Raw genomic sequence first — 12,863 nt, 5'->3', positions numbered from 1 at the left:
TTTATTTATACAATTTCCAAGTACGCGATAAGGAAAATATCCTTAGAATTTAAACGTTTCTTGTTAAATAAATAATTTTTCACGCATAATGGGATAAGCATTAAAACACTTTTATTAATCCTTTATTAACGCTAATTTTTTGATAATTCTATCGATTTTTACAAGATAAAATTTATGTCTTTTTACGCCTGACCAATTCCAAGTTGCTTATGCAACTCAGGAACAGAATCATCATATTGCGCTTGAAAGAAATTTCCAGCTTTCAGCTGCAAATCATATTTCTCAGAAAATTTTTGAATAGAAAAATGCGGTCTGTCTCCAACTTCAGCATTAGAGACTACTTTCTCGTCAAATTTAATTTTTTTAGGCTGCTTGTACAACAGCAGAATGTACCTATGCAAACCGCTGCCTTTCGGAGGTCCTGACCCCACGTATTGAGTGAGTGATTGACCTTTGGAAATGTTAGATCCTGGAATGTTTCCCACCTAAAACAAGTTTACAACATGTCACTATATATATTAAACTATAAGTATATTTTTACTGATTTAAAAGGTGGCATACCTACTATGCAACAAAATTTTCTCTTTAAATACAGAAAAGCATAACGCAATTGGGGAAACTCCAAAAAACTCCGAGTGGCGGTCGCAATGGATATTTCATACATAGTAATTTTTAACATCAGTTGAAAACCTTGGCCTATAGAAGGAATGATCAAAAATATCACGATTTAAAATGCAATCATAGTTGCTAAGGCCCTGCAACACTTCAAATGCCCAAGCCAGCGGACCAATACAAATATTGCCTCGGCTCAAATTGCGAAAAGACGACTCTTCGACATACGCCGCCATTCCGCACAGAGAACGGTACTCGTAGATATAAACAAACTCGACGAAGTGCGCGTAAAATTGACCTGGCACCAATGACTCACCCACGAGTATCTTAAATTGTGTGCTTATCCTATGAATCCAAAAGAAAACTCGCGAATCACATTTTATAACTCATGAGTGAGTGTTTTCGAGCTCTAGTTTCAACTGATAATAAAAATACTATATAATCTTATGTAGATTTGTGAAGTCAGCTCGAAACATCATGATGAGCTACCGAGTGGCTTGAAATCTACCCAATAATTTTTTTTTCATACCAGCCAATGTCTGAATTCACGGTTGACAGGATTTACTCTGCTGGGCGCGTCTGGATCAGTCATGACGAGTGTGTAGAAATCATCTGGATCCGCATCAAAAGTGATGATTGGTTGTTCTCTTACATCAATCGGTGCTAATTCGTTTCCCAAATGGACAACTTTTTTCGATTTGTTATACTTGACTTCAAGCAGATGATCGGGAGCTTTAACGATAACATCGGGAACTATTTCGTTTGCAGTAAAATCCTGAAATGTAATTGGGCGTTTTTGGGAACGATATCGACAAGTATTGGACAAAAAATTAAAGGATCCGCGCACTTAATGGTACAACAAAAATACAGAAGAATTCTCATTGGTTGGCTCTAGAAATGCGGGGATTATGCTGATTTACTGTTGCCACAAAAGAAATAGTTTAAGTTAGTTAAAAAAAAAACTTTGTGCATTTCGAAAACCATCAAATTTTTGACAAGGCCGGTTGGGTAAATCACCATATTTCTTGGATTCAAAAAGGCCTTTTGTATCGATTGCTAGTAATTTCAGTAGTAGGAAAATTCAGCATTTTCTAGACAAAAAATAGTTATTCCAGAGACTACATTATAGGTTACTGTTAGGATAAGGATGAATCATTTATTTATTTATTTACGTACGTTCTATTCAAGAACTCACGCCAATTAATGGATGGGACAAAACTGCAAGAATGACAACAGTAACAATAACAATTCAGTATCAATAACATATTAGGAACTCTTGCGACAGTAGTTCAGCTGCATAACCATTAAAAAGAAATTAATTAAAAAATAATAAAAACTTATGATGTATGTACGATTCTTCAGCAATTTTTGTATACCCAATCTCTCATTCACACTAACGTCACACACTAAGAGAACTTTTACCGACAAGAAAATCAGTTTATGCATATACTTACCAATTCGACTTTATTGTCTGTGTAAGCTTGACCAGTAAAAACTTGCATTACCATGAATGCCAGCACGGCAAGTGGTTTATATAATATCTTGGTCATGGTTACTTAACCGTAGATGATCTCTTAACTACGAATACACAAAGGTTCTTGGAGCACTGAAAATTATGAGCGCACCTGTAAGTCTTAAAGTTACAAAGCCGATTGACCGACTGCTGGAAAAGATCGAACACGAACGGTCTACACAAATTGCTTTTAATTAATAGTGATATCTGATAGTTTTACGTAACGGACCTACTCAACCGCTTATAACGGTTTGCAACGAGTTCTTTAAATTATAGTATAAATCTCGAATTATTCATTATTCTCAGGCAGTGATGTGTCCCATTTTGTAATTATGAATAAAGTGAATTTTATAAAGTTTTTAGTAGCGTTACTTCCTACCTGTGTTGCCGCACATCGCGGAAACTATCTGTCCCAAAGGCGTCCAAAGGCGGAAGAAAGATGCAGTTTTTGGAGGGCCCTTTAAGAGGTCAAAGCACCACGAAATTATCAATTTCGTAGATTTTAGGAAGCCCAGTATTTGATAGGCCAAAAATTCCGAGACGATCAATGAAACGGTCTTCAAGCTACCCGCTTTTAAACGTTCCTAAATTGCTAATATTCGCACTTATTGATGACTACCTTGTTTCAGTTTTGGTTTCGAATTTTCGATATCGAATTTCCGATAAACAAAATATGATGTAAAAAATAGATAGACGATTGAAATGATCACACGCGAGCGTTTAAAACATGCGACACAATGAAACCTTCCGCTAAAAGAGAAATTGGGCGGTCATTAATTTGGATCTCTTAATTAAGCCGGTGGTGCAAATAAAAACGTTTAAAAATAATTGAGAAACCTAGAACTCAATTTTAGCGGCATCTAACCTCGAACTTTTAGTTCGCCGCCCAGGGATTGTTGCATTTCCTTGGTGCCTTTACGCGATAGTCACAGAGCCCTAAATATACGGCTTGCCCGAGTAGCAAGCGAAGCCCTTAAAAATACCATTGCAGCTCTAACTTTTCTGCTTAGTTGCGAGTATGCGGTCGGGCCCTCCATTTCGGGCCTAAACGTTGTAATTATTATACACAAGATGGAAAAAAAGTCAGGTGTTAAGGCATTTTTTGCATGTCCTTCTATGCGCATTTTAAACATTAATACCAGGCATTGGTAAGTCATTTGCTTACGCATTGGTAAAAAAACATAAGACATTTTCTAATTTCCTTTTTGGCACTTTTTTCAGCACTTTTGGTAAAGGCTTACTGAAGCCCTTCTCACTTTTCATTGCTCGTACAAAGTTTTTTTTTTATCATTAGAGCCAAAAACTATTACTGAAATTGCGTGTATGGTGCAATTAGTTCCATGAAATTGTATTGATGAAAACGTATCCGATAAATATGGCCTAAGGTAGCAAAAGCAAATCAATACGCCGATTTGGAAAACCAGTAAGAACAGCTTTAAATACCCTCTGCATTACTCCCATTAAATACCCGCAGATTTTTAAAAATAAAGTAGTGAAAAATATTAAACAAATTAAACAAATAAGAGAAACAATTTTAAAATTTAAGAAAATAAAAAGTTCACTGGAAAGTCGAAAAATCATGCTTTCGGCAACATGATTCAGCTTAAAAGTCAACACGTGAATTATTAAAACTAGTTCGTTCTACACAAACTTTTTGGAAGTCTCGATCTCCCCAAAAATGCCACATTTTATCCAAAAAGTGCGAAAGCAAGTGACATCTGGTTACCCTAAGAACGAACCAAACTTAATAAATTATTAATAAAAAAATATACCAGGCGTTATGTTAAATAAACGGAAACGTTCCACTATCCGGGGTGATCCTCTTCAAAACGAAACGACCGGATCCCCGCTGCGAACGCGCCGGTTCCCCTCGCCTGACTCAAGGTGGGCTGAAACGATGCTGAAGAGCGGCAGACTGATCTTTATTTAAAAAGTTGGCCGCGATGCCGTCACAAATGTCAATAAAAAAAACTGAATCTCGATTGCAGAAAATGGCGAATGAATTTTTTTAGCGCGACATGACCCGTCGCTACATCACGTGGACTCACGTGACATCACGGCAGCCATTTTCCACCTTAATAATGCATATCGCTCCACATGACTTATGACTGTAAAAAACCGAAACACCTTTTCCAGATAATAAATTGCCAAAAATTACGTGACTTATGTTATCCTATCTGAAAATAAAAGCGCTACTGAAGCCTCGGGGCACTCCCTACTGAAAGAACTCAGACCGTCGAAATGATAAAAGAACCTCAAGCAAACCACAATTCTAGAAAAAGTGTGTCAACGACGGGGAGTTTGAAGCTTAAATCTAACAAGCTGCCAATAACTAAAGCTCTGGAAGCGAAAGTTAGTAGGCTTCTGGCTAGCGCACCATCTTCGCCAAAGCTGCAAGCGGTGACTCCGGAAATACAAGAGACGATAGATAAATGCGCAAGAAGGTCCAAATCCTGCTTGGAAGGAGGCAAAATCAGGTGCACTATCACAAGCGAAAGGTTGGCACAGTTGAAAAAAAATGTTGAAAACGCAGTGAGAGATCATCGGATCTTCTCTATCAAAGGTAACTTGAACGAGTTATAAAGCTCGACTACGCCTTACGTGGTACCCCTCAGGGGGCTGGCCAGTTATCCGTAGGGAACTCACCAAAAGAAACTTCATCGAGAAATTCGAGCATGGCCACAAGCAGAGGTACAACACAGAGGACGTGACCAGCAATTTGCCTGTCAGGCAAGATTGGGAATCGCCAGCAAACTATGTTGAGAAATGCGAAAGGACTGGTATTTGTGCTCGTTGTTTTGGTAGATTAGTTTTCCAATGATCATTTAAATCACAGTGATGTCCAGGATGCTCTCAGCATACGACTGTGATTTTTATTGGTCAATGCGGAAGGAGCCATCAGATTTACAACACAGAGGAAATGGGTACAAATTGATAAATCGCTTTAGCAGGTCTGTTTTTGCTTCCAAGGAAGGATTAACTTTATTACTTCAGCAGTCTTACTGGTACTCCGAGGACAACGTCGCTAATGTATGCACTCAAATTGGCCTTAAAACTACGTTATGTTTAGCAATATTATTTTAGATAAATTTTCCACGTTGTTACGTCTTAGGGTTTCCAGACCATTACAACCTCTTCCTGGATGATTTCCATGTTACTGCCTGCATGGGAGTTTTAAAATGGTTTACCGAAAGATATGAGCAAAAGAAGGAGGTTCATTCTATGGAAGGGACAATCCCGCACATGGCGTTTAATTTTGCTATGGAAAGGTACGCAATAAATAATCATCATTATTGCTGTGGGAGACATATTGGCCCTTTGTCTATCATTCACTTACTTTTCATAACACACACGTATTATACTTTATTACTGCTTCTATATTTGATTTAGCTGCATACTACATGTATCCAAACTGGCAAAAAGATGTTAATTTTGAAAATCAAAATTCAGCGAAACGTCCCAATCATCGCTCCTCATATACAGGGTGCCCATTAAATATAGGGCAAAAATTCATTTCCCGGACAATTCTAAGAATATTTTATTCTTTGATGATTTTCGAAAACTCTTTTTGTTCGGTAGATACAGGGCGAGAACAATTTTCGAGAACAAATATCATTTTATTACTAAGTATTTCATGTAAAGCTCCTTAATCTACAAGAACTGTCGAATATGACTATCTCGGATGAGGCAGTTAATGTGCAGTCACCCTCGACCAATCCGTTTTTCGAGAAATTCGCATTTGTTTATGCACAATGCGACAGCAGCGCATTTCAGGATGGTTGCTGGCGAATTTTTCACAATAACACACGGAGATCGCGGGATTGGTAGAAGCGCACCTCGCATATGGCCTGCTTCTTCCCCGGACTTATACTCCCTGGACTATTTTCTATGGGAGCATTGAAAGTCATTAGTTTATAAAACATCAGTGAAAAATCGAATCGTTGCTGGGTGTAGCTCAATCAGGTGTTTTTGTAAGAGTTCGGCAGATAGTGCGGAAAAGACCAGATTCTTGCATCCTCGCTGGAGACAGGAATTTTCAACAGGTCTTGCAGATTAAGAAGCTTTAAATGCAACATTTAGTAATACAATGTTGCTAATGTCGCAAATTTTTCTCGCTGCGCATCTTCGGAACAAAGGGGTCTTCCGAAAATCACCAAAGGATAAGATGCTCTTAGAATGGTCCAAGGAATAATCTCTGGATTTTTTTCGTGCGTATAACGGATACTCTTTACGTACAGGGTATCTGACTTTGAAGCGCAACCATGAGGACTTCGGTAACCATAAAAGTTACGAGGTCAGCCTTGAGTGGGGAAAAACGCGCAATTTGGAGTGCAAGAATGTGCCGTTTCAAAATTTGAAAAATTCCGAGACTTGCCGGGGTAAAATACATGTTACATGCAAAAAAGGCTTTCGATAAATTTCGCCTATCAACTCCATCAAGATCATGCTGTTAATTTTGTCGTCGCATTTGTCCCTGAAAAATTGTCTTTTATTCCTTTCGAGTGGGTCCTTGACACCATTTTGAACACAGCCATATGGCGAAGGTATCGTTATTAAAGCTATTTTTATGTTCTATATTTATCCGCTTTAACATAAATTGAAACTTCAATTTAATAGGTGTGCTGAATACATTGCAAGACAAAGGCATCAAGACATTGACAAGGAGTTTAGCAGAGTGTGGGATCATGAATGGGAGCAATTTCTCGGATTTTTCTATTCAGTAGTGCACCATAACGAGCTATTTGCCGACTTTAAGGTAAACGGGCATATTTTACAAGGGGATAGCTCGATATATCACTACAGAGTATCTGGTTAAATTAGTAAAGTAAAATTTCAAAAAATAAATGTGTACTAATCGTGCACCTGCAGGTGACGAAATTCGGTCGATCTGTAAAAAATGCAATTACTAAACAAACGTATGGATGTTATTTCTGAGGCGCTCTTTGACGAATCAGAATTCACAAATACTAAAATTCAAAATGTTCCCATAAAAAAAAAGAACAAACAAAGTTGATGATGGTTGCCGGAAATCGAAACGTCTTGTCTGCTGGGCAGAAAATGTGGTCCACGTCAAACAATTTCATCTTACCTTGCGCAATGATGCAATGCTATTACCCTGACTAACGACGTCATCCTGAGTAATAAGATCCCCATCCACTTAATCTTCAGCGTAACCACTGACTGATTACTTCATCGCCTACAATGAAAAATACCTTTTCGACTATGTGATTAAATCTCTTCAGCATCGGGATAACCGAAATAACCAAATTGATGATTTTACGTATAAAACCTTTCCTACTTATATTTCCTGTAAAATTATTTTCATGACTTCAGGATAAGTTATTAAGCAATTACGCCGAAGCAAAAATAAGGTTGAAAGAAATGGCAAAGCACTGGCCGCAGTATGACCTGGATGGCATGAGAAATATCTGGATATTAAAACCTGGAAACAAATGTCGAGGCAGAGGAATACAACTAGTGAAGAATATTGGGGAGGTTGAGAGGGTCCTGACTCAGAAAATTAAATACGTTATTCAAAAGTATATCGGTAAGTAAGGGTCACAGCTCTGACGGGGGAGCACAATGGCTCAATTATGCCTCAAGTATGATTCTGATTTTTGTTCAAATCAAAGTGCCAGGCAACGTAAAGAAATAGAAGATTTGTTTCAGAAAGACCCCTGATTATTTACAAAACAAAATTTGATATAAGGCAATGGTTCATGGTCACCAATGTTCAGCCACTTACCATATGGATGTACAGGTACAATTGAAAGACCAAGTTTTATCGACTCTCTAGTTAATCGATTTATGGCACCTTTGCTGACAGAGATAGTTACCTCAGATTCAGTGGGCAGATGTTCAGCCTCGAAAACTTCCACGAGTCCCTGCATCTCACGAATCACGCGGTCCAGTGCCGTTACGCCAATGGACACCAAAGGGACAAGGCGCTACCCGACGACAATATGTGGGACTGCCATTCGTTCAAAGCTTATTTGAAACAAATCGGCAACTTCGATAAATGGAGTCAAGTAGAAACCCGTTGAGGTGGATCCCATCTCTTCGTTCACACGTTGTGGCTTCCAGGTGATTTTTCCCGGAATGAGGCAGAGCATTGTGTGCGCCATGCTGGCTAGTCAGGACACCATGGACCGCAGGCCTAACACGTACGAGCTTTATGGGGCCGATTTCATGCTGACTGAGGATTATACGCCTTGGTTGCTAGAAATAAATTGCAGTCCAGATTTATCGTCTTCTACTTCCGTGACTAGTAGATTATGTTCGCAGTGCATGGAAGATATCATCAAAGGTAAAATGAAAAGCGATCACGTGAATTGTTCGTGTAGAGGGTGTACCAAAAGAACTGGGACCAAGCAGATTCCTGCCATCGAAATATTAATAATCAAGCGCAATTGTTGCATTCCAAAAGTTAATATTAACAGCGTTGCAGAGCATTAATGTTGTTAATATTAACTAGGTCCAGTAGCCAAAACTGAAGACATGGAACGAAATAAAAATGAAAATTTTAAGTTTAACGTCGAGTATTTTTGTTTATATTCACTTTCGGAATTTAACAATTGCGCTGGATCTTAATATTTCGATGGCAGGACTCTGCCGTTGCTCTTGTCCCGTTGCTTTTGAAACTCCCTGTGTATAGCTATCACAATTGTTTTCCAGTGATCGTGGACAGAAGGAAGGATCCAAACGTAGATACAGGTTTATTTGATTTGATTTATAAACAAAATTACCCTCGAACGCCACCATACCTGGGAATGAATCTCTCTGTGAGGGGAAGGAAAATATTCAGGCAGAGACCTCGAAAACCCGATGACAAGGTACGGAACACTTAAATTGCCAAGATGGCGCCCACGAAAGAAAAAACGAAATTTTTTTTTTTTTCAAACTGAGGAAAAAATTTCAAGTTTTTCCAAAATTGTCTCGATTCACGTCTTCGGCCAAGAACACACTGCTTTTCCTACAAAGTGCCCCATTTTGTTAACATTAAACTCAGTGGTTAAACGCAAAAGCGTTGAGAGTGTCATGCAACACTTAACATATTCCCAGATTCATAATTTCACCTTAAACTCCGGGCACACGACCGGGCCGTGGGTATTTCTGTTACACTACGTTCATGATTCTCGTGCAGGAAATGAGGGAAAAGGGCCATTTTCCGCATCGGCTAAAAGCAAGAAAATCGGGGGAATTTATCAGGACTGAAATGTTAGGCGATGCAAGGGCTGCAAATGCACTGCCTGACCTGTATTCCGGACCTGTTTTTGAGGATCTTATCGAGAAGCTCAACAAAACAAGTAAGTTTTTTGCCGAAAACGGCTAATTAGATTCTGAGTATTAAATTTACTTTGTGAACAGGAGAAATATTGATTTGGCACCGTTAAATGAAAATATATTTCGAGGATTGGGGAGCACCAGTCGTAGTTAGAGCTGCCGTTTAAAATTGTCCGTTTGAGCCCTACGGGATGTGCGGGCGTTTTCTATATGTTTCCTACATGGTTGGGTGTTACAGCGACACATGGCTCCTAAGTTTTAAAAATCGAAAAGCTCTGGAGCTTTTCGATTTTTAAAACGGTATATTTTCGAACTCGCACTTGCGCAAGGTCGCCCAAACTTTACAGTCCGCATCAATTGTGTCGTCGTGATTCCCGTGGCAGCCCCGGAAACGGGCACCCTGTACATGTGGCTTACTAAAAATGAAGGTTTTTACATGGCGCGTTTTTCTTCTTTCCAGTTTACGAAGCGGATAGTGGCATTCACTTCGTACTGCCAGAAGCTCAGAACCCAATTCAACAAGAAGCCACCAAGAAAAAGCTCCCTTCGAGCCGTGGGGATAGGGTACCGAAATTTTCGTTTTCTCGGCACAAAATTAACCCAAAACCTTCTTTGTCTAGAAAACCAAACGGAAGCGAAAACATTAAACCAACTAATCATCGACGGAGCACACGTTCTAGCGTGCCCATAGCTAGGCGTAACTATTTTGGACTGTTTAGAAAGTTTATCTCCAGAAATCAGGACCACTATAGCCAGCCGTTAAATTCGTGGGAAAAGGAGACCTTCAGTATCCTTAAAAGCGAAAGTCTGCTTAGTAAATCGCAAAGCAGTAAATCTGGTAATGTGGCAGACAATAAATCATTTCTGAAAAGTGTTCCATGTTTAAACTTGCCTACGTTTGATCTCAATAAATTGTTGCCCGAGATTAAATCTAACATCAACAACGCGTAATGCTTTAACGGGCCATTTTGGAGAATTAGTTATATAAAGTAGCAATCAAGCAGTTGAAATCATCTTTAAATGAAGGATCATGATATTTTTACTGAAATATATTCTGTGGTCAACTGGGTGGCCTTCTTTCTTGCGACTCCGTATGCCCCCCCATCCTCCAACTTCGAAACTAATCAAAATACCGACCGAACGCACCGATGTTCAAAGGATTCATTACTGTATTGGAAAAAATCGCAAGAACGATCTAAGGAAGTTTTCACGCAAAAAAATCCACTTCTGAGTGGAGAATTGGAAAAACTCGCCGTAAGCGCGATTGCGAAGACTGGACGCGAGGGGTCACGACGATCGCCTGCCTAAATCTGATGTTCACTGTGCTAAAACTACTGTATAAAAACTCTAATAGAAAAAGTTAACTAAAAAGTCTGAAAAACAAAGACATTTACATTGCGTGATCGGGGATTGCATTTTAATAGGGAAATTATAATCCACTTTATTAATATTAAAACGACGGGGAAGAAGGAGAATCAAGTCAGTTCAAGGAGTTTCCACGGAGCAAAGATCAGAAAGGGGAGTTGCGACTAATACTGGGAAAGTGTCAGATGAAGATGTATGAACTGAAGAAATAGAAATGAAGGTGCCCCGAACTCAAAAAGTCCTTGCGTGGATAATTTTAAATATTTATCCAAGGACGCTAAATAAAATATTAGAAGGTCTAATGCTAAAATTGCCCCCAGTTTACTTCGGAAATCGACCAAATACACACACCGTCAAAAACACCCTAATTATTATACAACTACGTTGTTTCATATTGTTTATAATGTTTTTAAATGTAACTACATTATATTTAAAGAATTTTCATCTTTACAAAATCGTTTAGAAAAAGATTAACCTATGGAAAAAATTGTTTTGTGGAATTATGGATTTTCTGAGTATACTTTATTAACAACAAAATTTTATAAAACATTTCTTATGGAAATAGGAAACAATTTAATGATCGGTGAATAACGTATTGACGTGTCTGCGCATATAAACAATTAACGTGTTCACAATTTCCCGAGGGACATCGTTCCATTCTTTTCGTGCAACTGCAGGTGACTCGTCAACGTCTCGTGGTGGATGAATTCGACTGCGAATCGCGCTCTACCCACGAAATCCCACACGTTTTCAATAAGATTCATGTCTGGGCAGTTCACCGGCCAATTTAATCGAGTAATTTGCCTCCGGGCAAGCTCCTATTGGACTCTCCTTGCGTTGGCCTTCAACTCGGCGCGCAGGGGACATATGATTGGCCCGATGACACTTTCCGTATAAACTTGTCATGTTTATGAGAATTTATCTCGCCGACATTATTTCACCCGAAAACGCTATCGTCCCGTCATTGTATGGAGTAACTTTCAGTGGATAAGTTAATTTTCCGTGATGACCTGGTGCTCTCCATTACCCTTTACCGGTTGACATTTGCTTACCAATCCAAATCCGGATCTATTAGTGAATAATGCCCATTGCCATAAAAGCCAACCCCGATGTTCCCTGGCCCACTGGAAGCGGAGGATTCTGCGTTGTGAAGGAACTTTGGGCGCTTTTAATTATCTTCTTGCATGTAGATTTAATCCATGGAGCTTTCTGAGAGCGGTACAGGTTGATATGACCATCGGAAACGTCCTTTGAAAACGATTCCGTAGGACTGGAGCTGTAGCATTACGGTGCCTGCGCATATATTGCACCAAATATCGATCTCGTCTTTCGTTCGAACCTCGTGGGCGTCCGCTGCGCGGTCTTCATTCAACGTTCCCTGCTTGTTGGTACCCATGGGTAATTCGCACAAGCGCAGACCTCGGAGTAGCCCAACATTTGAGGAAGTTGATGGTTTGAACGTCCAGCACCATACAAGGCAACTATCCTTGCCCTATTAAACTCACTGATTTCCCGTCTTGGCATTATAATATAGAACAAGTTTTAGAGTTTCTTCCCAAAACATACCAAAGAACTGACCATGTTTGCAGATACGTAGCCAAATGCCCAACAACACACATTTATGTTCGTGTTTGTTATTATTTTTCGTTTTCAAAATAAATAACAAACTTGTCTCCATTATAAAATACGACCAAATAAACTATGAACCCTGTTTATACAGAGGGCCCAAAATTTTTGACGGTGTGTGTAGATGGGTTTCAATGGGTAATAAATAAGTACAACATTTTCAACTGCAACCTTCAATTCTGCAAAACCCTCCATTTCTGAGAAACAAACGCCTTAAGGAGGTTCGGAGTAAATATGAAAGTACCCTACAACAGCTTAATAATTGAATATTCCTGAAACTGGTTATTAAGTTTCGTAGTTTCGAATAAAATTGAGCTTCGTCTGAAACGAGTTTATGTAAAACGTTTTGTCTTTTTGAGTCAGAGTATTAATTTTGATAAATAAATAATTCTTTAGTCCTTCATATTATTAATAAACTCCCATATTGGCCCCTTTCAGCAAGGACTTATAGCAGCGAGAACTC

General features: G+C 39.0%; 2 protein-coding genes across 6 annotated transcripts in view; one reads left to right on the top strand and one right to left on the bottom strand.

The window, feature by feature from the left end:
* The window catches only part of LOC136338931 (tubulin glycylase 3A-like), a 53,065-nt gene extending 42,589 nt beyond the window's left edge, over positions 1-10,476 (top strand). For 3 of the 5 annotated variants that reach the window (XM_066281754.1, XM_066281755.1, XM_066281751.1), the window contains exons 2-13: positions 4,262-4,688; positions 4,741-4,905; positions 4,962-5,155; positions 5,210-5,394; positions 6,743-6,881; positions 7,460-7,673; positions 7,796-7,886; positions 7,953-8,154; positions 8,210-8,432; positions 8,801-8,958; positions 9,270-9,432; positions 9,870-10,476. In XM_066281754.1, coding sequence (XP_066137851.1) covers positions 4,367-4,688; positions 4,741-4,905; positions 4,962-5,155; positions 5,210-5,394; positions 6,743-6,881; positions 7,460-7,673; positions 7,796-7,886; positions 7,953-8,154; positions 8,210-8,432; positions 8,801-8,958; positions 9,270-9,432; positions 9,870-10,360 — 2,547 coding nt within the window. In that variant the 5' untranslated portion in view covers positions 4,262-4,366 and the 3' untranslated portion in view covers positions 10,361-10,476. Of the gene's footprint in view, positions 1-3,129; positions 4,689-4,740; positions 4,906-4,961; positions 5,156-5,209; positions 5,395-6,742; positions 6,882-7,459; positions 7,674-7,795; positions 7,887-7,952; positions 8,155-8,209; positions 8,433-8,800; positions 8,959-9,269; positions 9,433-9,869 lie in introns of those variants that run through there. The other 2 variants (XM_066281752.1, XM_066281756.1) reach the window with 2 other exon arrangements.
* LOC136338947 (protein D3-like) lies at positions 107-2,310 on the bottom strand. The gene is made up of 3 exons (XM_066281790.1): positions 2,067-2,310; positions 1,142-1,387; positions 107-485 (listed from the first exon to the last, which is right to left on the bottom strand). The coding sequence occupies exons 1-3, from the start codon at positions 2,160-2,162 to the stop codon at positions 183-185; spliced, it is 645 nt and encodes a 214-aa protein (XP_066137887.1). The 5' UTR covers positions 2,163-2,310; the 3' UTR covers positions 107-182.
* Positions 10,477-12,863: the final 2,387 nt, after the last annotated feature.

The sequence above is a fragment of the Euwallacea fornicatus genome, chromosome 4, assembly GCF_040115645.1.
Source record: "Euwallacea fornicatus isolate EFF26 chromosome 4, ASM4011564v1, whole genome shotgun sequence".
NCBI classification, from domain to species: domain Eukaryota; kingdom Metazoa; phylum Arthropoda; class Insecta; order Coleoptera; family Curculionidae; genus Euwallacea; species Euwallacea fornicatus.
Note: the sequence above shows the minus strand (reverse complement) of the source record. Positions and strands in the feature narration are given on the sequence as shown.